Source organism: Apteryx rowi, unplaced genomic scaffold (genome assembly GCF_003343035.1).
Source record: "Apteryx rowi isolate R43461 unplaced genomic scaffold, aptRow1 scaffold_18, whole genome shotgun sequence".
In the NCBI taxonomy this organism is placed as follows: Eukaryota; Metazoa; Chordata; class Aves; order Apterygiformes; family Apterygidae; genus Apteryx; species Apteryx rowi.
This window is the reverse complement of record NW_020448085.1, coordinates 2,546,129-2,570,337: the sequence shown is the minus strand read 5'-3', so window position 1 is coordinate 2,570,337 and position 24,209 is coordinate 2,546,129. Positions and strand designations below refer to the sequence as shown.

General features: G+C 44.3%; 1 protein-coding gene across 1 annotated transcript in view; it reads right to left on the bottom strand.

Moving 5' to 3' along the window:
- The window catches only part of SLIT3 (slit guidance ligand 3), a 515,694-nt gene that overhangs the window by 222,808 nt on the left and 268,677 nt on the right, over nt 1–24,209 (bottom strand). Inside the window, exons 5-6 of the mRNA XM_026061340.1 lie at nt 16,223–16,294; nt 6,805–6,826 (exon numbers count right to left, since the gene is read on the bottom strand). Coding sequence (XP_025917125.1) covers nt 6,805–6,826; nt 16,223–16,294 — 94 coding nt within the window. The remainder of the gene's footprint in view (nt 1–6,804; nt 6,827–16,222; nt 16,295–24,209) is intronic.

Here is a 24,209-nt window from a genome sequence, read left to right as displayed (position 1 = left end):
GGCAGGCCAGAGGACTGCAAGAAACTGAAGCGAACTGACCCAAGAGGGAGGGATACGGCCCCGCTGCCTTACCCGCAGCGCAGGATAGGAGCTGTAGAGACGCGCGGGGCGACCTGCTGCCCGGAGAGCTCGGGCCACCACCAGGAGCTCCCCGCGGGCTGCCCGCGGGCCCGGCTCATTCCCGCGAGCGCTCAGCAAACAGGCTGTGTGCGCGCAGCCTGCCGGGATGGGGCTGGATGCCAACATATACTGCCAGGAGAAAGCAAAGTCATTTCGCAGGGCTGCTTAGCAAAAATCATGTTAATTCTGTGTTTCATTGATTGCACATTTTTATTATTAAAAATTTACCAAATGCAGCATTGAGAGAAAAACTAGGGCTCTCATGCCTTTAAGAGGCTTAGATTTTTTTTTTTAGCAAACATGAAAATTACATGATGAGATAGAGGCCATGGCAGAGACCACAAATGCAGCAGATCTTAACAATTAAGAGAAGGTGAACGTGCTCCAGGGCCAGACACCCTGAAGCACCTCTTTAACCAGTTAGGAGGGTGACAGGGCAAAAAGGAATCTAGGCATTTAATCCCCAGACATCTGTCCCCTTTAATATCACATATTACATTATATTAATTCTCTCGCCTGCAGTCCAACAATGACTTATGTTTTCTAACTCCTAAAACAAAAATTAAGAGTTAAAAAATACCAAAATAGGTAAATATTGTGAACAAAGTCACAGCAGTGTGTCAACCTTGGTTACAAGGTTGTTAAAACCCCCATTCCAGAGCGATGCTGGGGGTGGCAGAGTCTGCTTCTGGCCTTTTTGGTTTCAGTTTCTGGTTTTTTTTTTCTTACCCCTTTTTCCTGCCTTGGTAGAAGAGTGGTCTCACTTACACTGATCCAGCAACAGCAACTCTACCTTAGAGACACTAAGGTTAAATTATTCTAAAATTTTCTGTTGTAGGCCACTGAACAATCAGACAACGAAAAATATTTTCGATTACATTAAGTCAAGGAGTCGTTTGGCTTAGCTACAGCTTTCTCTTCTTCATCGCCTACCTGCTTGGGCATTACCTAAGTCAAAGATTTTGTTTTTAACACATAAATGCTCTGAAATGCCAGAGGTCCACATGCCCGATTCCTCACTCCGACTACACGTCACCCTACTTTCCCGGTGCAAGCGTATGCGACTTCTCAGGCCTACTGAAAAAAAGAATTAGACCCAAGTTACAATCTATAACTATACTCCTAAGGCTGTTGTCTGCCCACTGATATAAAAAACTCAAGCAATGTATACTATAAAAAACATTCGAGAATTGCTTTCCAGGGGTTGCTTCATTGCACATGCAGTGTCCTGATCCTCTGGTTATTTTAAATATCCTCAGATCTGTCACTTCTTGGCATTGCATCTCATCTTGCACGTTGTAACCGTGGCTGACTTGTAGTCAATACTAGATAAGCATATAGGCAAGTTTAGGTGAGATGGTGCTAAATTAGGTAGGAGAGAGATGTTTGCATTCATCCTGAAGCATCCAAGGACTTCATGGCATTTGCATCAAACTTCATTCTCACAGCTCAAGGCAATGAACTGAAGTCCCACATCCAAATTCCCAGTGGGATTACTTCTTATGGTTACAGCTCTGACTCAGTTCTTCATTACCCCAAATTTGCTTGTTCTCTTACACAATTTCAAAGAAATAACTTAACATACATGTGCTTCGGATCTTTGCATCACCCACTTAGGCTATAAAATCTCTAATAAAAGGGTGAGTTCTTGTTATGTACATTTATATATTCATTTATATTTGTACTATTCTCACAAAAACAGTACTGTGCACTTCCCTGGGCACTCTGTATGCTATATGTGTGCAAGCAAACAACTCTCCTGCTATTCTGGGAAGACTAGTAAAGGATGAAAATAATAATAAAAAAATGCTACTTTGTTATTGTTATAAAGTAGGGTATGGTCTGCAAAAAAAAGTTTTGACTGGGGGCTGCTCTTGGCCATCCAAGTTGACTGTAGTTAGCTCTAACTGTTGAACTTTCACCAAACCACCTTCTCCAGTGTATGGATTCACTGAAGATGTGAGTGTTATCTTGTCCTGTCTTTCATATGGCGAGCTCAGAGAGCGAGTAAACCTCACTTCTGTGTGCGTTCATGGCCTCACACAAGAGCCCTGACCAGGCCAGCCTAAACGTGGTCCCTCAGTCTTAGTCTTGCCAATGGATGCAAAGGCCACTCGCTGAAATGAAATGTTTGTTGGCAGGCCCTGTAGGAACTGAAGACCCATCCATCTTCCCCCGGCAATTATCCAGGTTCAAGTTAATCACCCATGACACATTTTAAAAAGAAGGTGTCACACAAATGATGCCTCTGTGACTTGTGTCCTCTTCTGCCATCCACTCTTCTCCGCAAGTCTGTACTAAATCGCAAACACCTGCTACTTTCACCTACACTGTCAATAAAATGCCTTTATCTGCACACAGCAAATCGAAGCCCAAAACACTTCAGGGTATCTAGAGAACACAAGGGACTAAGAAAAAACAACTAGTTTCTAGATGGAAAAAGAATTTAGCATAAAAGCAAATTAAAAGAAAACCTAGAAAATAGGGTGGGGAGGGAATGAAAGAAAACAAATAAATGATCTGATACATCAAATAGGAATCAAAAATAATGTTGCTGTTGGCCATCTTGGGATCTAGTTAGGATAACAATTTTGAAACACTTTGAAAAGCGCTATGGAGATACACAGTAAACTGTACCATCGTTGACAAAAAGCAACTTTGATTGTTTTCAAGGCAGCCAAATTCATGTCATCAGTGAAATGTTTATCACCAGGACAAGGACAGCAATCCATCCTGTAGATTTATGTTTACAAGCATTTTGGAACAAATGTTCCTGTTTGAACATCCATATGAACCATAAACATCCAATACGCTTGGATCACTACATTCAGTTTTTGTTAGTAGATCTTTAACTGTTTGAGCAATAATCTTTTACCAAATCAATGTGGCATTACTATATATCCTGAAGGAACAGGTCAGAAAACATATGTGACAGCTCTTGCACATATACACCAGGGAGGGTTTCTTTCCACCTACATGAAACCGGAGGACTATTTCACTTAATTCACAGAAGCAAATGGTTTTCATCTATTTTTGGCATTTACATGATCGCTGTAGTATTCAAGTCCCTCACTCTTTAATAGATTTATACATGCGCCCTGCAGATGTACAGCTGTCAGCAACATATTGAGGTTTTTATAAAATTTCAGGAACTGAATGCACCCCTTCCAGCTCCACTTACCTACATCATTTATAAATTAAAATATGTTTCCCTAGCCTCAGGAGGCTTAAAGTACTAACCCAAAGCATAGACCATAGGAGAGCGTGTATCGAAAGTGCTGAAGATCACTTAGTGCAATAAATAACTAGTGATAATGTTATTACTGGCACACAGTACCTTTATAGAGACAGAAGGTAAAACGTGTAAGAGTGTTAAGGTTTTACTGAATTCCAGTATCTCTACTTAAAAGTGAAGATGTCATCAAAAAGCCCTGTTGGCACCTGATATCATCACGTAAGCCTAGTTCTTGTGCAGTAGCCTAAGAGATACTGAAGCAGTTCTGTCAGCGTTCCTTCTGGATCACTGTTAGCTTAGTGAGATTAACTGTTGGACAGGGAATATCTTGACCCTGGATCTGAAACCTCACAGTTGAGAAATCCCAGTGTCATGGGACAACCGTAACCTCCAAGACAACACGTGCTGCCAAAACAGGGCGATACGTCTGCTCCAAAGGGCTTTGTCCCAGCTTGCAGCGGGCTCTAGTAAAATAACTTAAAAATCTATGTTTATCTAAAAATCAGGACTTCTAATTAGCAGAAATTTGGAAGAATTATTCCACTCACAACTGGTAAAAACAGCTTCATGAAATAACTGTATCCCTAACTAGAAAAGAAAAATTTAGGTATAGATGGTTTATTATGTACAATATGGCTAACATGGTTAACTAATTTTACACCTTACTACAACATTAACAGAAAATGTTGCATATGGTAGCTTATTTATAAAGTTTCCTATTTGTTACAGGCTTCAATATTTTTCTGTGCAAACTGCTTTTTATTTCTTAAGAAAAAAAACCTCATTTTAAAAGTAATAACCTCATCCTTCAGATCATCTTAGGCATTGCAACTTCTTAAATATAAACAGCTACATGTCTAAACTGATCATTCTCATTTACTTATTAGCCATTCAATAATGATTCTACAAGCCTTACAAAATTGGAGCCATTAGCAAAAAAAAGCTTAAAATGTTAGCTTAATCAGTAAGACTTTGAAACTTTCTTGCTTACTGCTATTTTTTTTTAATCTTTCCTGTCATCGATCCATAAATATATTCAAAGCAGAGACAGGCGCTTCCCTTGCCAGGACTGCCATAACAAAAGGAAGTCTTGTGCAAGAAAATTGCCATTCTTTGGTAAACTTAGGTAACAACTTTGGATCAAAATAGCATACCAGTTACCTTAATCAACCCTTTTAACAAACTCAGATGTCCAATTTATAATGAAATGTCAAAGCACCTTAATAAAACGGGCAGAGAAAAGCCTTGCTCCAAAGTTTTCTTTCTTGCATTCAAAACGACAAATCTTTTGTACGTACGTAAAGAGGATACGTGCACAACCTTGCCAGCACAGGAGATTTCTCCCATCCTTCTCAGGCACACTACTGAGACACCTGCTCGCCTAACTTAGTGATGATGAGAGCTTGCTGCTTAACCCCTCCATGCCCGAGCGGTCACCCTGACTTCTGCTTTCCAGCTACGCCACAAGTGCGAGAGCCACATCTCTGAAAAGCAACACGTGTTCAAGGCAGAGCTGAATAGAATAGAATAGAGAGCAAAAAACCAAAACCCAGAGAACTAAACCCCAAAACATGCCCGTATTTGCTAGCCCACTGTTATTCACTGAACCATTCCAGGGAAACCACTTGACCTCCTTGCAGCAGTCATCTTCCTTATAAGACTGGTTTTAAAAGCAGGGCCTAATCAATAGCGGATGCCGCATATGAGCTGAGCTGAAGTGTATAAATTACATAGAAAATAAAGGAGGTGCAAGGGTGAAACTCATGTATGGGGCTACCAAGGGGTCATGAAAGAAAGTAGACCAGAGAAGAATTCAACCTCATTTCTAAAGCTGACTTTCACACAGAAAGATCCATTTCCCACCACACGTCATGACAAGAAGTTTCTAACTTGTTTTTAAAGGAGAAATGTTTTGCTGCCCTGAGAAGTAGTCTGGTTATGGGAGTCGTATGTCCGACACCTGGAAGTGTGGCAAGAACTGCTTACAGGAATCTTAATGCAAACCATTTGCATTAAGAAATCTTGTGCGCTATGTCACAGTTTTATAAAAGCCTATTATTTTATCTGTTTAAATGAGTTATGACTTTCGCTTTTCCTTTCTTTTTTGAAAAAAAATTATTCTAGTATTATCATATCATGACTGCCTTACAGTTAGCTTTGACTGACAGGATATTGAGGCAGAATTATATAGCGAAACATTCTTGATCATTCTTGAAAGCTTCATGTCCTTTCAAAAGGACAAGAAATCCTTACTTTCTCTGGTAAAATGAGAGAAAGGAAAAAGAATTCTAAGTGAGAAAACAGCACATTGTATGAACTGCGTATTCATTATTATTACAGTGTTACTGCACTATTGTTCAATGATTTGGAAAAATAACTTCAAAAAGAGCCTTAAAAAAATTAGAAAAGATGGAAACAGAGGTTACTTTCACATGGAGACAGAATTCTCTCATTTGTTTCTCTGACATTTATGGGTCTACCAAAGGGTAAACAAAAGCAAAATTAGATCCCACAGGCTTTTGGTTAAAAAAAAAAAAATGTGGAGGAAAATGATATTCCGTAGCAGAAAGCAGCTGTACAAATGAGACCATCATCTAACAGCCCTTTCTAACGCTGCTAGCTTGCATTCTCCCTGTGTCAGCTGGTCTAAAATAAAGGGATTTTTATTCTCGTCTCCCTCAAAGCTGTTTTACCAAACCTAATGTCAGGTTTGCGCCCAATCTAGTGTACACTGCTTCTATTCATCTCATAACCGATATCTGAGTGCCAGAGTGCCCTGGGTGCTTCACTTAAAGTTAGATCCGTATTTGGAGGGAAACATTAAAGACGCAAGCACAAGCATTAGTCTTCAAAACAAAACAAGACTCTCCATGCAAACCTCTTAATATCCACACATGATTTTCATGACCCAGGTTTCTATTGAAGAAATTTTCAAATGATGTAGCAAACCAGTTGTTTAAAAGGACTGGATAATATTCCTTGCTGCATAAACATCATGAACATATGTTTGTATAAACACAATTTATGATTAAAAGACTGTAAAATACAATTGTGCCGCAGCAGTTGCATTTTCTTTCCCTTAAAAAATGTTTTCTTTCCGAGGCATAACAATTTTGTACTGAATCGAATTGCAGGTGGCTTTGCCTTCCTAGGGCCTCTCCATCTCCTGGAGCCACCCAGCTGCAAGAGAGCGCAGCCACCGAGCGGCTCGAGCAGGAGCGCAGTCATTCCCCTTGGGCTCGGCAGCTGGCAAGAAAGCAGCACGGGTTTTGGGTTAATGCCCAGCTCTGCCCTCCCAGCGAGCGCTGCGGCAGAGCGGCGGGTTCGGCGGCCCGCAGCCGCGCTGGGGTCGGGGCGCGGGACGTCCCTGCGGTCGAGGAAGAGCAGCGCCAGAAATCCAGTCCCCTGTCAGTCACTGAAGTTAGTTTCTGATCACTGCGTTCTTGAGCAAGCATATATCTGTCTACTTGCCTGTTCTGCACCACGGTTTTCATCACTTTTTGTTTTTTTTTTTTTAACAGAGATCAGGCTGAAAGCAGCAATCACTGCATTATCCAGAAAAGTTAATTCAGAGCTGAGGAAGTTCTGTTCACCTTAAAGGGCGCCACAAACCCAGGAGCAGCGTGGCCACCTGCAGAACGAAGCATCGCAACCCGACCGCAGCAGTCGCGCTGCGGCAAAGCGGCCGCGACCCCGGAGACGCCCAGGGCGCCCGCCCGGGGAGCCCCGAGGCACCGCGTCCCTCGAGGGCTCGTTCGCAGCCGGAGCCGGGTTGGGGCAGAGCTGCTCCGGCCGCGCAGCTCCCGCGGCAGCCCCTGGCTCCGGCACCGCACGGCCCCACGGCCCGGCCCCGGCCTTGCCTCCGCCCAAAGACCCTCCTGCCCTCCGGGTAAAAGACGTGGGCTGCTCCGACTACGGAGCCACGGTGGGAGCACGGGGAAGAAAACGTTCAGGCGACAGTTTTAACTTTGCCCGAGTGGAAGAGGAGAAGGCCGACTTTGTTCTGCTGCTGGACAGTATTTACAGCCCCCATGTATTCACGGCTCGGCGCTAAACTGATATTGCTGTGCTGTTTTGGCTGGCGCGTGCACACGCTGACCCCTCCGTGCCCGGCACGGCTCCCTACAAGAGGTTTGCATTAAACGTAATGAGGCAAATGACAAAATCAATAAGCCAGGAATGGTGGGGGCTATCATAAAAATGATGTAAATTCAGAGTTCACCGTGGTTATGAAGCTATTTAGAATTATAATTAAAACCAGTACTTTTCTTTCTTTTTTTTTTTTTTTTTTTGGAATAAAAGCTCCTTTGACAATCATGGATGAATGCTGCAGAAAATTTTCAACAAAGGTGTTCAAAATTAAGGTACGGCACAAAGACAGGACAAATTATCCAAAGATAAACTGTAGGCAAAGGTTAGCCTAAAAAAAAGGACAAAATAAAGAAAATTTGATTTTCATACTATTTCCACCGATGTCACATTCCATTTTAATCAAGTTTTACATCAAAAGGACAGCAAGAGCACCACATAGGCTGCTTTTGAACAATGCCATTTTCTGGAGTTGGTTTCCATCAAAAAGACTTTTACAAGACTGTGAAAACAGCAAAGGGCCAGATCCGCTCTTCGCTACTTCCGACGGGAAAGCGGCACCGCCGCAGGGGTGTTCCATCGACGCGCAGCCCCGCTGCGCGAGGAAAACGGAAGAACGAGCCCAGAAAGCGCTGGGCAGAGCTCCACAAAACAAATAAGCGGGTAAGCCAGCGCTGCAAATACCAGCATCTCGCCGCCTTTACCAGACCTTGGACCCCGGGCAGCAGGCGCTGCTCGAGCTCAGCAGCGAGGGAGAGGCCAGGAACGGCGCTTGCGCCGCGCGCTCTTCCCAAGCCCCTTCCCAGTGGGAGAGGGGAGACCCGGAGAGAGGCTCCCCCGGCACCTCGCGGCCTCCCTCGAACATCGCCACCAATGCGACAGGCGGCACGTGGACCACGTCCCAGTTAACCAGCTTCCCAAAACTGATTTTTCACCGTCTTCCACCTACAGGACAGAAAAACTAATAAATTTCCACGTGACTGCCACGCCGGGGCTCTCGCGCGCAAACACTGATGGTTTCGCAGTGTCTGAGCGGCGCAGACGGGCCCCGTGCGCGAGACGGGCTGTTTTCCGACGGGGTCCCCGCCGCTCTTCAAAACCCGCGCTGGCGGCAAGCGCGCCGAGCTGCTCCGAGCGCTGCGGGAGGAAACCTCTCCGGCAGGGCAAGGCAATGAATTATGCAAACTAAAAAGCACGGGGAAGAGCGGAGCAGAATTTGAAGTAGCTGGAAAGGGCGACTTCGGCCCGTGTGATTCACTTCTTTCGTGTCACCAGCATTTCCGCTGGTACCTTTAGGATTTTGCCATACGAACAAGGAAAGCACAGCCTTTAAAAGATGTTTGATACATACACATTTTACTAGAAGAAAAAAAATGGTATTTATGCTTGTCTTAAGCTTACAGGAAACATTAAAAAATCATGGTTTGACCAAAAAATGTAATACTGAGAACTGTATATATGGCAGTGGATATGCTGAATAAGAAATTTGGTAAATCAAAATTAGGAATAGCCTCATTGTAGAGGTATTCAGCTCTGATTTTATCAAAATATTAAATATTTTAAAAACATTAAATGCCGCCCACACATATATCCTACACTAGTAAACACTGTTAGCTGATGTACTTCTACGATATAGGCAGAGCACACTTGGAGATATTTCACCTTTCATTTGTCCGACATTTCACTCGGGGGAAGGGAACCAAGGCTGGAAAATTGTTCTCCAGGAACGATGGCTTGGCTTCCAGTGGACGAGCTGCTGGCGCCAGACCCCTCGTGGCTGGGCAAGCCCACAGCTAGGGCCCCCCGCCCCGAAACACCCCCTGCCCTGCCCCGGCACAGCAGCGCAGGGGCGACCGCCACTCTACTTAATGCAGAAGTTTCATTAAAAAAATTCAGCGGAGCACCTTCAGCGCAAATGCCATGCAAAACCCACCAAAACCGCATTGCCCAGCAGGCAAGCTGAAACAAAACCGCTCCTCGTGGCGCGGCGAGAGGCACGCGCAGAAGTGCCAGGGCTGCAGCGACACCTGAAAACCCCAGCCTGGCACGGCAGGCGCGGCAGCGGGGCCGAGAGCGGGGCCGAGAGCGGGGCCGAGAGCGGGGCACCGCCCCGACGGGCTACGCGCGAGGGAAACGAGAGCCGCCGTCGCCGCCGCGGTCGAGGAGCTTTGCTCGCCCTGGGCCAGCGCTCCCAGGGCTCCTCCGCAGGGCTTTAGGGGGCAAAGCTTCACCCCTGAACTCCCCAGGACACGGACTGCAGGGCTGACGGGGGCGAAAAGGAGGAGGAAAGCTACGTAAAATGATCTTTTCAGCCCCTGGAGGGTTCGAGGGGCTTGTCTCTATTTTGCAAATAGGACTATTTTCAGGGCCGGCTATGCTGCCATACCTCTGAGCCGTTGTGCTGACTCGGAACACACTCAGAAACATCAGCTGACATCAAAGCAACCTGCGGTCTCTTCCATAATACAAATTTATGCTTTTCAAAATTCTCATATATTGATATTTAAAATATATTGCGCCTTTTATGCACATCTTCAAATACAGACACATGTTGTTCAGCCTATTGAAAGATACCTAAGCAAATACACAAGCCAACATGCACAAATCAATTCTCTTCCGGCTATTTCCTTGCTTTTATTTGAGTCCAGCCGCTGACTATAGCAGACTCATTCCAGATTTTGCACCAAACAAGTGGAAAATCAGGTTAACTGATTATCTCTCTCCTTTTGTTTTATTTTATTGAGAACTGCAATAGTAAATCTGAAGACTATATACAAACGTCATGAAATTAAGGCCAAGAATTTTAAAGGGATCAGGGTAATAGTTTCCCTTGAGAACCCAGATTAAAGTAGTTAAGTTTTCTAGTGCAACGTTTCATGAGGATATACTGCATGTTTATGTGCAGCAAATAACTCACAATCGCTTGCTTGCTTTCTACTAGTGAAATGGCTGCACACAAATCAATCATTTCTTTGGGTTTATTCATTATTTTAATTAATTGGACAAGTATGCTTTATTATTTTTATTCTGTCACTGATTGGTGAATATTATAAATACTATCTGCAGTGTTGGGTTGTGATGGGTAGAAAAAAAATGACATAGGAACATTTTTGTATTTTGATGAGGTGAATGCAAAATACCTTTCCAAGTAAAGAGCAAATTCAGCTTTTTCCAAAACCTGAATGTGCAATCTGGATGTTTAATTTTTGTAAAAATCACATGGATCAATGCTAATAGTAGATACACAGAGAAAAAGTAGGAGTACCTTCCAAGAAAAGCTATATAACAAATAAGAAGCTAAAACTACTAGTCACCAAAATATTTTACAGTACTTGCAAAGCTCTCATTTTTGACGTTGTATAGGTAATGTAACTACTAGGAAAATAAATGTACGCAGACTTACAGAAGTGGTAAATGTTACATATGTGCTGACATATTTCTGCATTTTTTTTTTTTAATTCTAAATGCTTAATCTCTTCCTCCAAAGGAACCCTTAGGGCTATAAAGCAGCAGATTACCCACAATTTCCCAAGTGGCCCCTGGATGCAAGTAAAACAGCTTGCAGGTCTGATAATATGAAGTATTATCTTGTACGCAGCTGTGAAATATTTAGACACAAGTGCAATGAGCCCATATTATCACAACAGATGAACCTGGTAACTTGTGTTTTTCTGCATCCCAATGCTACAAAATGCTATTGTCTGGGAAAAGCGCAGAAAAGGAAAAAGGCTGAAAGCCGAGTAAGCACAGAGCTGCGTTCTAGCGAATCGAGAACGAGAGACGGCAGCAATGCTTCGCAAAACGGGCCGTAGCTGTGCAGTCTGACGCGGCTCTAGCGCTGCGCGGCTTTCAACGGGGGCGTCCGCCCCGCTCCGCTCCGCGGCCCCGCTCCGCTCCGCGGCGGCGCCGTCCCCCCGTCCGCGCGGCGCCCGCCTCGCAGCGACTCGCGCCGCCCTGGCCGGTGGGAAGGGGAGGACGGCGCACGGCAGCGCCGCAGCTCTGCGGACAGCTGGGACACGGGCCGCCTCCGGCCCCCGGCCCCGGCTGCTGGAGGGGGGCAGGCGCAGGCGCCAGCACCACGTCTGCGCGCCCTGCACGCGGGCCAGGTGAGCTGCCGCGCCGTCCCTTTTGCGGAAGGAGCTTCTCCTCTAGCCGGGAAGGAGCAACGCCTTGGGGAAACGGCCGGCGCCGTGCAACGCTGCAATAACGCTGACCGCAGCGCCGCAAAACGCAGGAGCAAACCTCTGCCAGGCGAAGGCAGGACGACGCGGGCAGCAGCTCGCTACAGAGAGCGCTGCTTTGCCACCTGCCCTGGCGTTTGCCGGGAGGCAGCGACCCGACGCCTGCGACGCAACGTGCCCTCCGACCATCGCGGAGGTGCCCCCCACGTCCGCAACGCCGCGCGACGCCCCCTCGGCTCGGCCGGTTACGCTCCGCTCCGCCGTCCTGGGGAGCGCAGCGAGGGGAAAAGCTGGGAGCACGCCGCCGACCGGCACGGCAGCCCCTCGAAGGAGCGGCGGCTGCCGGTGCGCCACCCTTGCCTGAGTGAGCCTCTGCTTGTTCCTGTTCTGGGAGCAGGACTGAGCCGAACGAATTAGGCTGGCGTGGCCTGACCGAAGGGAAAGCGCAGGAACGCCTCCGCAGGGGCGCAGCCCGCCGGACGCCACGGTGCGACGCGAGCGGGGCCGGCGCGCCCGGCTCCCAGCAGCGCCTCCGCGTATTCTTCGGATGGAGGACCACGGCTGACGGTGCTGAGCTAGCCCAAAGCTCAGCAAGACCCAAATCCAGATACTTTAATTCTTGAAATAACTTACTCGGGGCCAGATTCCTGCAAGAAACATTTCCTGCTCTCTGAGCAATGAGTAGCAGAAATTGAACGCAGGTGTGCGCTGTACGCCGGCCTCCGCTTGCCCTCGCTTGTTCAACGCTCTTTGCGAGACCGGGGAGTAGCGATTACGCACCTATTCCACAATATGTTCAAAGCGTCAGTTTGCTCCAAACGCCTATATAACTGCACTATACGTAACTGAGAGTTCATGCTCACTAATCTTTCTAAAAGCAATGGAATTATTTCTATATTTTAATTATAAACTTACTAATTTATTCTTTCTGTATGCAGATTCTTCCTTTGCATTTTATGGCCAAACGGCAGAAAACACTACATATGAAAATAATTCCTATAAATAGATTTCCCACATTTGGGGGTTTTAAAACCTCAGTTTCTCCAGCCTCTACTTTGGCTTTGTCTCATGGAAAAATTTTGGCCTCCCTGACATTTTAAAGTTCTTATTTAGCGCAATCCTTACATATCTCATTTTCCTGGGCCCACTGCTCTGCTAAGATGATGAGAAAAGGTGAGAAGCTTTTACCATTTAAAAAGAAAGGCCTGGTGAAAACAAACAAACAAACAAACCCACAAAACACTACTTCTGTAACACTTCCTTTTTTCTTTCAAATCCTCTTAACATTTATTTTTTCCAATGGCTACAGTGATGCTGGTCCCAAGCCAGTTTTGTAGTTCTGGTGCCAGAGGGACACAGCTGAAGACGCTCTCCTTCCTCTGCACAGACAGCAGCCCCTCTTATCTTAAAATCAGAAGTCCTTTTTTCCACATCAGTATGCCCCACAGCTGCTATGTACCCGGCCACAGCCTGCCAGTTTGTATTCCTTACCGCTGCTGCCTAGGGTGGCTCTTGCAGGTTTGCGACCAGCACCCACTCTAATGCATATTATGCCCTGTACAACACAGCCCTGACGCTGCCTACTTCACTGTCTGCATCCGAACGGCATTCATGCCCCGGCTCAGCCTACCGCATTACTTTTCTGCAGTTTTTCCAGAGGGACACTCTCCAAGCTGCTGTTAGAGACAGCGTTAGTCTGGAGGCTTTAATGCAGGCTGGCAATTGCTGCGTCCCTATCATAATATCTGCTGAGGTACTATTTTTTCCATGACATTTGGACACTTTATTTAGAAACCAAAAGAATTTAAGGCCATGTTAAATGTCAAGCCATAAAAGCAGAGACAATTCAATGCCAGCCTTCCCCTACATGAATTTTCAAGAGAAACCAGAAAGAAGTGGTCAGCGGAAGAATATATAACTTTGTTTCTTATGTCTGAAAGCCTCCAAGATTGCTCAAAAATTTGCTTTAAAGGGTGAAAGAACCCTGATACAATGCACTAAATCTGCAAAGGGATAACCATAGAAAAGGCCAACCCTGCTGCTATTGTGTTAGCGCACAGATGTCAGAGCGTCACCGGGAGATTAGCAGTGCAGGTGTTCAGACAGCTGAATGGCACCGAAAGGCAAAGACTCATTCACTCCATCGAGGAGCTCCAGCACTCGTGCTCGTTGGCATGGCCATTTCTGTGACACAGAAGGGGGCTTTTTGGCTGCCAAATCGAGACTGAGAATGGGAGCTGGCATGCTTTAGCTTCCTGCCTAAGGCTTGAAATATTAGCTTTGCTCAACTTGCATCACACCCTTACAGTTTTCACTGCAGAAATTTTAACAATTTCCCAGCAGCAAGTTGGCTCAGGATTTACTCACACTTTTCTCAGCAACTCCCAGGCCACTAGCCTGGGTCTGGAAGCAACAGTCACCCTCACTAACGAACCACAGCCACCCTCACTAGCAAACGCCACTGGACACGCAATTCAAACACTCGCTATCAAGAGCAAGTGACTACAGACCGGAGTGAAAAGTCTGCTTCTCCCACTTTCTGAGCGTGTCTTCTGCTACCTATCCCAAACCACCATAGCGATGGCTCAGATCAGCACATCTTTCACTGGCCTACCAAGCCCTGTGCTCCAGCTGAGCAGGAGTTTGGACAAGATGACCTCCCGAGCCATTTCCAACCGGAATTGCTTTCTGATCCAGTGATAACATCAGTATTCTTGTAAGATGGATATCCTGAAAAGAAACACCATCTATTCTTCCTCTAGATTACACAGTGTAAGTAAAGTTCAGGTTAACATGACAAAGTGCCATGTTTTTTTCTAAACCTACAAACTCCTTCCCACAGCACCTCCATGTTTTTCAAGTGTTTTCCCTCTTTTTCTCCTGTGTCTTAAAACCTAGACCTATTCACATGGGTCCTCTGATATACCTCCACTTAAGAGAAACATTAAAGTCAAGGCTTAAATGAATTTAACTGTGTTCCCCAAGCTATGCTTTCTCAGGCTGACCTTCAAGAAATAAGCTTTCATACCGAAAAGCTAAAGCTACTGTTCAACATACAAGAAGGAAGTAGCAAAACATTGAAGAATCATAAGCTTAGTACGCTGAAGGACTCCAGAAACAGCTGTGTATGTTATGGGACACGTAAAAGTCTTCAGGTTCTCCCTAGCCCAAAGTTTCACAAGGAAGCTTGCGCCAGACTTGGAGACAGTAGGGAGGGTGCTCGGAGTGACAAAAGCAGCTCACAGGTGTCTTTGCACCTCTGTTTACCAGTTTGGAGGAAGGAAAGCCCTGCTTTCATCTTCTGTAGTGTTGTCTCCATTGACGTGATGTTCCCTGCAATACAGCACTGCTAGAGAAAGCACAAGGATCGTGCTTTGCCTTTGGCTGCAAATGTGGTCACGCTCTGACTCACTTCGACCGCCCGTAACACTTTCCATGCTGCCTATAGAAAAATTTAGTCTGTACACTTAGGAGGTTTTCCATCATGCAAACAAATGAAAAGGAGCATAGGTATGCAAGAGTGCTCATCGACAAGGGTTTTGTTGAGATCTCCTTCTGTTGATTTTTCTACTAAAGAAACTACAAAAGTCCATACCATTAACCCAGTGCTTACAGTATTTAACACAGTGGGGTCTCAGACGATAGCTGGGCTAGCTGTGGGATAACACAGTGCTCATACTAATGGCTTTAAAATGGCTCAGTACACGCTTACTCACAGTTTAAAAACAAATAAAAGGAACATCTTGCTTCCCTCTCTGAGAGGGGCTGAGAGTTTTCTCAGGAAATCCAGACTCTCGGCCAACTTGCCGGATGTCGCCCCCTTTCTCTGCAAACTTTGTGTTGACCCTACTCATGCCAACGGTGTGCGTGTTTGTGTGCATGTGCACACAAATGCACTTCTGGTACACAACGCACAAGCAGCTTCTAACAGCTCTGGGAACATCGAACAGAAAGTCTGTACGTACACATACTTCAGACTGTAAGAGAAAAAGGCATTGGCCAAGCTAAGAGAGAGTAACTTCATTAGCACAAACAGCAAAACCCCACTTCTGTCTCTTCAATGGCTTTTTAAAATTACTTAAATTTTCAAGACAGACTGTCAAAGCAGGCACAGTTAGTTTCTCATGCTTGCTAGGTTCACACATCACCTCATCTTTTGAAATTTGCGCTCAACTAGTGTGTCCACGTGCCGTGTTTTGACATGCTTACTTCCCACCGATGTTGGTAGGACAGAAAATTTCAGCTAAGCGAAATCATTCAGTTTCACACAAAACCTCTACCAGATCTTTTCTTAGGCATGTAGTGCTTCAAGGCACGGACTATGATTTGACTGGCTTTTGCAGGGTAAGACTGCAGGGAGAGGTAAGTTCTCTACATATATGTCTGTCTTTGCTCAAAAATTCCCAGGTGTGTTGGACCAAGTGGACCAAAGTAGCGTGTGAGGTCCTTGCCAATAACCTGCTTCGCACAGCAGAGTCCACAGCTCCCCTTGGTGCTGCACAGAGGTGGACACGTGGTGGCCAGATAACTAGTAACTGCCAGGTGTAAGCTAGGGAGAAGCTTCTTCACCACAAATATTAATGAAGTTGTCACTTACAAGTTCTTCACATCGATGATTCCTCGAAAGGCCTTCCTAGGGATTCCTTTTATCTGGTTTTCACTTAGGTCTCTGAACAAGGGAAGAGAAAAAAAAATTGTATTACTAAAGAGAACATATTTCTCAAATCTCCAGGAGATAATGGAATGTAACATGCTTGGCCAAGTAGATGTTTCTCGATTCACTGCACCACACGATGATCTCAATGTCCTTTATCGTCTCAAGAAGAATGTGGCATGAGCTGAAAGGGCTCTCCACCCAAAACCACCAGAATTGGCAATACAAACGCCAGAACTTCCACAAAATACCACCTAAACGCAGTCACGACACTAGCACATTGCTGTAGTTCATTGTCAGCGTACCTGCAGCTAAACCCTACGCCTTGAAACAGCAACCCTGTACTGTATGGGCAAAGTTTTCTCGCCAATTAATTGTTAATTTACCACCTGTAAAAATATAAACTGTAAAAACACTGGGCGACCTATGTTCAGATTACAGCTGCTCATTTGAAATAAACTTTCAGGAAAAACATGACAATCATTCCCTTAATTATTTTTCAAACTTAGGACAACAAATATTTTTATTCACTGCATTAAAAAAGCACTGCACTGTGCATCAGCGGGAGCTACAGCATTTTTAACCTTGGTTAAAAAAAAAAAGAGGCAATTCAAGATGTCTTTGTTGTACTTAAAGTGCTACAAAATATTTCCAGCTAATTCATTACATCTGTGTTATAAGCGCACACAGAGCAATGACGAACACTCTAGGTTACAATTTTTCTGTTACACAACCCTACGTTCAGTTGCTTTTTACTTTGTTGTACTATAACTATCAAAATTTTCCAATTTTGCAACCACTATCAGCTAAAATAGGGTGTCGGGGAGGGAAAGGGAAGGAAATAGAAACAAAATCAGAAAGCTGGGCTGTTTTGCTGCTAAAAAAAAGCAGCACTCCCAATGCTTTCTCAGTAGGTGCCCTGCCAGCATGGGAAAGAGGGAGCAATTTCAGTCCAATCCGGGGTGCAAAGTGTGGGGAAGAGACGAGTGCGGGAAGATCAGAGAAAAACAGAAGGCAGGGAAGAGAAAAATGGAAGATATAAGCAAGCGGAGGGAAGGGAGGGCACAGGGCTGGACGAGCAAAGGGACAAAGGCAGGCGACAGGGAGGGACAGGACCTTACCAAGCACGTCCTTTTGCGCCGTTGGGGCACTTTGTTACCCGAGCCCAAGGCTTTGCCCCATTTTCAGGAAGAAAGCCTGGCTTTCTAACGAGGATTAACCTAAAAGGCACTCATCTGTACTGTAAGTACATTCTGTGGGGCAGCGAGCCCCCTTGCTAGTCGCCACCAAATTGGCTTTATGGAAAGAGGGACCAGGAATCACAGCCTGTCACAAAAGCCCACATTGACATTTCAGGTCAAGCCATGTCACACGGGGCTTTCTGCTGTTTTCCATCAGGCAGATAGAAAAAAAAGGGGACTATGTCCTTGTCATGAGCCTAATTCAATTTATACCAGTCATGCAGTCTACACCAAATTCTCAAAGTAGCCACAATTGTTCATTCAGACCACCACAAACAAAAGTGTGCTGCTGGGTACAAGTCTCTCTTTCAAGCTAGATTAAAAATCTTCGCGACCTTCACAATTTGTTTAACACTGATCTGCACCGCGACCCTTCCTTCACCTCCCCTTTCTTTTGCCAGCAACAAAATATTAGTCCTTTAAAGACAGACCTTCACCCCAGACAAACGATCAGGCAGCCCGAACGGAGAAGAGCAGGAAGGAAAGCGCTTTGCAGACCCGCAAGACGGAAGTCTTACGCTGGAGACCGCTTTCAGGACGAGGAGGAGAAACTTTGGCGTGACAGCGAGGCATAGCACAGCCACAGCCAATGGTGAAAGTGCGACAAAATGCCTTAGGAAGGCAAAAATTAGTAAGGTCTGAAAGCAAGAGATACACTGGCAAGAACAAAAAGGGCTTGAACAAAGTCAAACTGTGAGCTCAAATAAAATACACCCCAAACCCTCAAGTTATATTTGTCCAATGGTTTGTCATGCACTGCTTCAAATCTGCTTTAAGAATAAATTCATGTTTCACATATTTTTTCTGATATTATCATGGTCTAAAGGGGCTAATTTGCATCATTGCTTTCTGCTTTGTCTTTGCGCTTGGATCTCCCCAGTCAGGCAAAAACAGGAGACTGTGGGAAATCCACCCTTTTCTACGACACTCTGCTTGTAAATTGTATTAATGTTATTTTCCAGTTAGGCACTCTCCTCTCGCTCACACCACTGCCTCTATAAATCTCTAGGATCGCGTACTGATTTCATAAGTATCTCTAGCGGTCTGCAAAACAGACGGCCGGCACGGTATCAGCGATGCCGCACGGAGGACAAGTCAAACCTGCATGCCTCATTTTCGGGAACCGCCTTTTCTCAGCTGTAATCATGCCTTTTAGACGTGATTAGTAATAGCGTTCATCTCTGCTTCACAGCGACGTGCCAAACTTTGGGTAAGGTAACTTTTCATTAGCAAGCAAACCCCAGCCAGGCTCATCCCATGCGCTCCTAAAATCCCTCCGAGGGAGCAGAAGGCTGCAACCAGCCATTTGTCCGCACGGTTCATCTTAAGGTTTCAGCTTTTCATTCCCTGCTTCTGTTGGTTTCACAGCAGACATAACGGGAAGCTCTCGTTAACAGCATGTAAAATGTTATTTATAAATAGTAACTGCAGAAAAGCAGATAAACTAATGTAACACCAAAAAAAACCCAAAGCAAAACAAAACAAAAACCTAAAAAAACCAGACAGACAAAAAAGAATCGTGGCATTCAAGAAAAATAAACAATGAAACTGAAGAAAAACAAATTATGATTCCTAATACGTTTCCTATTCCTTACACAACGGTTTCAAGCCACCTATTCCTGAGACACAAACAGCAGAGGAGTCTGGCTCGCTGATGCATGATGGATCCTGAGGAGGAAACACATGAAAAACTCCAGCTTTGCAGAAAAACAGACTTCCAAAAATCCTTGCCCTGGTGGATGACGGCTAACAGCCCACAGAAAGCCTTCAAGCTAAGGCCAAACTCAGAGACGTGCTTTTATGGGATCAGGAGCCTCCTGTTTCATGGTGCACCGAGCTCCCTCTTAGAGCCAAGGCAGCAAGCCCTGCATCTCGTGCTGCCCACGTGGGTAACTCAGGTAAAAAGAAAGAAAGAAAGAAAGAAAGAAAGAAAGAAAGAAAGAAAGAAAGAAAGAAAGAAAGAAAGAAAGAAAGAAAGAAAGAAAAGCTGTTTAGGTGATGCGGGCCGCTGTCCTTAGTGAAAAACGTGCCTTAGCAGGACTTCTCAGGAAGTGCGAAGGGCAGGGAGATGCTGCGACCCCCGAACGCTCCTCAGGGAACTGCGATCTCATCCTAAGCGTGCCCCTGCCCCTCCGAGCAGGCGTCCCGGCTGGCAAAACGTGCTAGGCCCGCGCCTAGGCAGGCCACCGAGGGCAAAACAGCTGCAAAGACACCGAAGACCCTTGGCTTCAGGTCTGCATAAATCAGAGAGACAGCCGCCGGGGCTCGCGTGCCCTCGCTGCGCCGGAGCCACACGTCGCTCTAAGCCAGACTCAAACAAGACCTGGCACGAGTCAATAACTTTTTTAGTTTTTAGTTTTAATTTAACTAAAATGCTTTGGACACAGATTAACTCCCTCTGCAAGCACAACATTGTTCTGCTCATCTTCAAATGTGAATTGCTGAGCCTTACTGGATAAAAGGATTGGAAAGGAAAAAATAAATAAATAATCTGCTGACGTTTTCTAAGTGGCCCTGTAGCCTTTGCTACAATGCCGGGTTTTAGCTTCCTGCTTTGACACTGGTTATTGCATCCTAAGTGAAACTTCAACCATCTAGCACAGCAATAAAATACATTAAGACTCTTTGTTTTAATTTGCCGGTGACAGAACATAAATCAGTTAATTGGAACATGGACCCTATGAACATTCATAAAATAAGAGCCTGCACTTTAGCTATGATGGCTATAGCTACAGATCTAAACCAATAAAATCGCTACTTTAATACAAGTTGCAATAACACTGAAAATAAGAAATATTGTATGAAAATCAAAAATAATAGCATTATACTCTAGGTTGTCTCCCTTTTCAAAAACAAAAACAGAACAAAATGAACCTTTGCACATTTACCAGTAATTTTCCAGATCTTTTTGGATGTACATACTCTAAAATTAAAAAAATTTTTTAAGGAAAACTGCCCAGAAAGAAGCTTGATTGAGAAATATTTATTGTGGTTGAATGCTACTCCTTATTTCTCCTTCTCAAGTGGACTAAAAGATCATCATTCAGTGCTATCCAATAAAGAACTGGACTTGCCTTTAAAGTCAGAAGTTTAATGAAAAGACTTAAAGAACTACTCATCCACACGCATCTTTCCTGATACGCTATTGTATGTTGATCCTATAACAAAACAGTTAACTCACAGAGCTAACCATTAACACAGAGAACAAAAGTTCAGCTAAAACAAAGGACAAGTCTGGATTAACTACCAGGACCCCTTCAAGTGTTTTCTCCCTTATCCACAATTCAACTGCTTCTTTGGGATAAGAGAGGAGAGCTGACCCACCGCTTGCTTGTACTGTTTGACGTGAAAACATAAGCCAAACACAGACTGAATCGAGTGCATATGGCTCAAGAGAGCAAAATAACTAATTCTTTCCTTTTTCCAAAATCTCTTCCTGACGCAGTAATATTAGAAACTTTACATCTTTTAGTTTTATTTTGTAAAGCAAATGATGGAAAGGTATGAACACGGATTTTCAGAAAGCGTTGGCTTGCCACCAATGCTAAGAAATAAACACTTCACACTCTCCAGCTGCAGTACGTGCAGCTGAGAAAAATGAGAATTAGTTAATATTGCTAGTTTGTTTACATTCTTTTACCAATGAAGATTTTTGAGTTAATAAACGTTTCCATCGTATGTATTTACCAATACTGTAAAATAAAAAGATCTTGAGTTTTGTGCACTATTCAAGGTTAGTGACTATTCTTCAACTCAGCGTTTCCTTACAGTGACTCCAAAGACAGGCTGAGATACTTTAGAAAAGGTCACATACTTAACAGAACCTGATCACTGCAATTTGCCTCATTAGAGGTAGTTTTAATTTGTACAGTAGGTTATATATAAACTTTATCCAGCAATGTTTTACTGAATTAAATACCACAATTAAGGAGTTAAAGAGTAACAAATGGGGAAAAATTAGAGAGTATAAGCCAAAGAGAATAGATATCTTTCCAAATAACATCATAAAAGATAAGGAAGTCAGCGGAGTGGGGAACGATACAAGGTAGCTCTTGCTCTTAGAACAGCATCACGGTAAATGCTTGAAATGCAAGAAATGGATAGGAATTAGTCGTGTGGCAAATGTCTCTAGAGGTGTAAGTGCCAGTAAACACAGGCTCAAGGATGCAGATGCTGAAATCAGACCAAAACCAGTTTTGCAAATATATTCAACCACATTTTTTAAAACGACTTTGTATCACATTAGGCTGGTATTTCATTTACAGCAAAGACCCATACTAGAATTTTTCCTGCTCTGCCAAAATTTTGTGACAGCTTTTTAACGGTTAAAAATAATATTTAGCACATCCAACAGCTAAATATTATTGTCATCCGTGGAGTCATTGCCCTGCTACTCACACAGCTTTTCAGGAGCTTTGCAGTATTAGGGTTTTTCCTGTTCTGTAGATGGACTAACAAAGACCTGAGCTGGCTGTTCAGAGTAATTCAAGAACTTTCAACCTTGTAAATACATGAGATATATTTGGATATTTATCATCTTCCAGCTGGGAGAAGCATTGACCCAATCAACATGCCATAATTGTAATAAGAACAAGCTGTGGCGAGCCTGACACTCACATCAGCACCTCGATACCCAGGAGGGGCCTCACGCCTTCAGCGGAGCAATGAGTTTTCTATGACCAGAAGTTCAGCGGAAAAGATGGTATTTGCCTGACATAAAGCAGCAGTTATAACTCTCTGTCTACAAGGGAAAAACATACAAGTCCTGTTGCTGATGCGCTGCAAGGCAAGGACTTAACCAACGGTATTGCATAGCACTACTCTGCAGAAATTTAGTGTTACTGCTGATTTTTTGAAAGGCAAAAAAAAAAAATCTTCCTGCTACCACTGGAGTGAAAGATACTGCCAGCATCTCAGATCTGCCGAACGAGAGCAGGTCCTACCCACGTCTGGTACCCTGAGCAATGCAAGGCGATTGCTATTTTTGCTAAATATAATACAGCGGGATATCAGTTCACACAGTGGGAGGAAACCCTTTACAGGTCTGGTTTGTTTGAGAGAGGGGATTTTGCTCTAAAATTCCAGTTCAGCCAGGCGGCAGTGCTTTCACAGAGTCAGGCACCGCTGCGCAAGCAGGGCTGCTGAGCCTCGGGAAGATAAAACACCTTCCTCTCCCGGTGGATGGTATTTTATTTGGGGGTGACAGACAGCAGCTCCAGGCTTGAACATCCACGCAGAGCTGCACGCAGTGTAATTAACCCCGGTCACACTGGGCACAGCCCAGCTTTGACGAGCTGGACGCTGAACGCAGGCTGAGCGCAGAGCTTGGCGAGCGGAGTCAAGGAAGAGGAAGACAATCTCAGCAGTACATAATTATTTTAGCATCATCTTCCTCCTACTCCAAGGCCAAATTAAAAACCATCTGTTTATAAAAACCCATCACGAGCTCAAATCTGCATGGACTTTGACAGGTTCACGACTCCTGCCCTGATCTGATTAAGGGAATCACTCAGTGCACCGCAAAATCATTCTAAACTTTACAGGAACAGAGATTACACATTTGTGTTCGCTTTGCAAGAGGTTTTTAAAGTTTTTTATTTACTTCTAACATAGAAAGTACTTGGTTTCACTAAACTAGGCACAGTGCTGCACCATTTGGCTGTTAATGCACAAAAACAGAAAAGAAATTAACTCCATCAAAATGTCTCCTACAAGGTTAGTAAATATTTTTATATTATTTTAAATGAACTGTAAAGATAATCTATGTGTCAGCGCTCCATTATGGGCAACATTTGTCTTTATGACTTTTACAATTCTTCCCTCCTCACACCACTTCCAAAATACCGAGCAAAAGCTGATCAGACAGTTTGTAGGAGATTCATTGTGAAACCACCCATCATGAAATAGCTCAGAGTTTTATTTTAGAAAGCAGCATCTGTTTAGGCTTTTGGAACCTACACACAGAGGTAGTATTTTACCCCAATGGCTTTGCATTCAACGTTGGATATGTCCCGGCGCAGGAATGGGCAAGTCACTGACCGCGGACCCAGAGGAGCACTTTAAGAGGAGCAGCACTCCTCTAGAGATACGATAAAGCTTCTAACTAATAAATGACAGTAACACTTTTTTATTAGTTGTATTTAATGTAGAACTTTAGTGCTTTACAAAGAGGTATCAGTACAATTAATCCTTCCTTTCTACAGAGGGAAAACGGAGACCCAGAGATGTTATGGGACTAGACCAAGGTAACCGAGCAAAGAGTGGGAAGAGACAGAAATAAGACTTGCAAGTCATATACATCAGGTATTTCAGTTTATGCAACTTACATCCTAAGTTTTAAGGTATGTCGCAACATTGGCCCACCAGCAGAGAAACAGCACGCACAATTTTGACAATGTATTTAAGAGAGTCATTTTGATAGATAAATCTCTTTTTCTAGGGAATTTTCCAGCACCATATACATTTGCAGCTGGATCGCTGACAAACCAAAATGAGCCCAATGCGATGTTCTTGTTATACAATACCAAATTCCACAAATGCACTTCTATTCTGCTGTCCTACGTCCAAGTGAGATTACAACGCAGAGCCATGAAAATGATTTAGAAGGAACAACGTATACTTCAGGGAGTTAGGAGCAAACTATTGACGTCAGTGGAAAGAAAAGATTCTCCCAGTGATTTTTTTTTTTT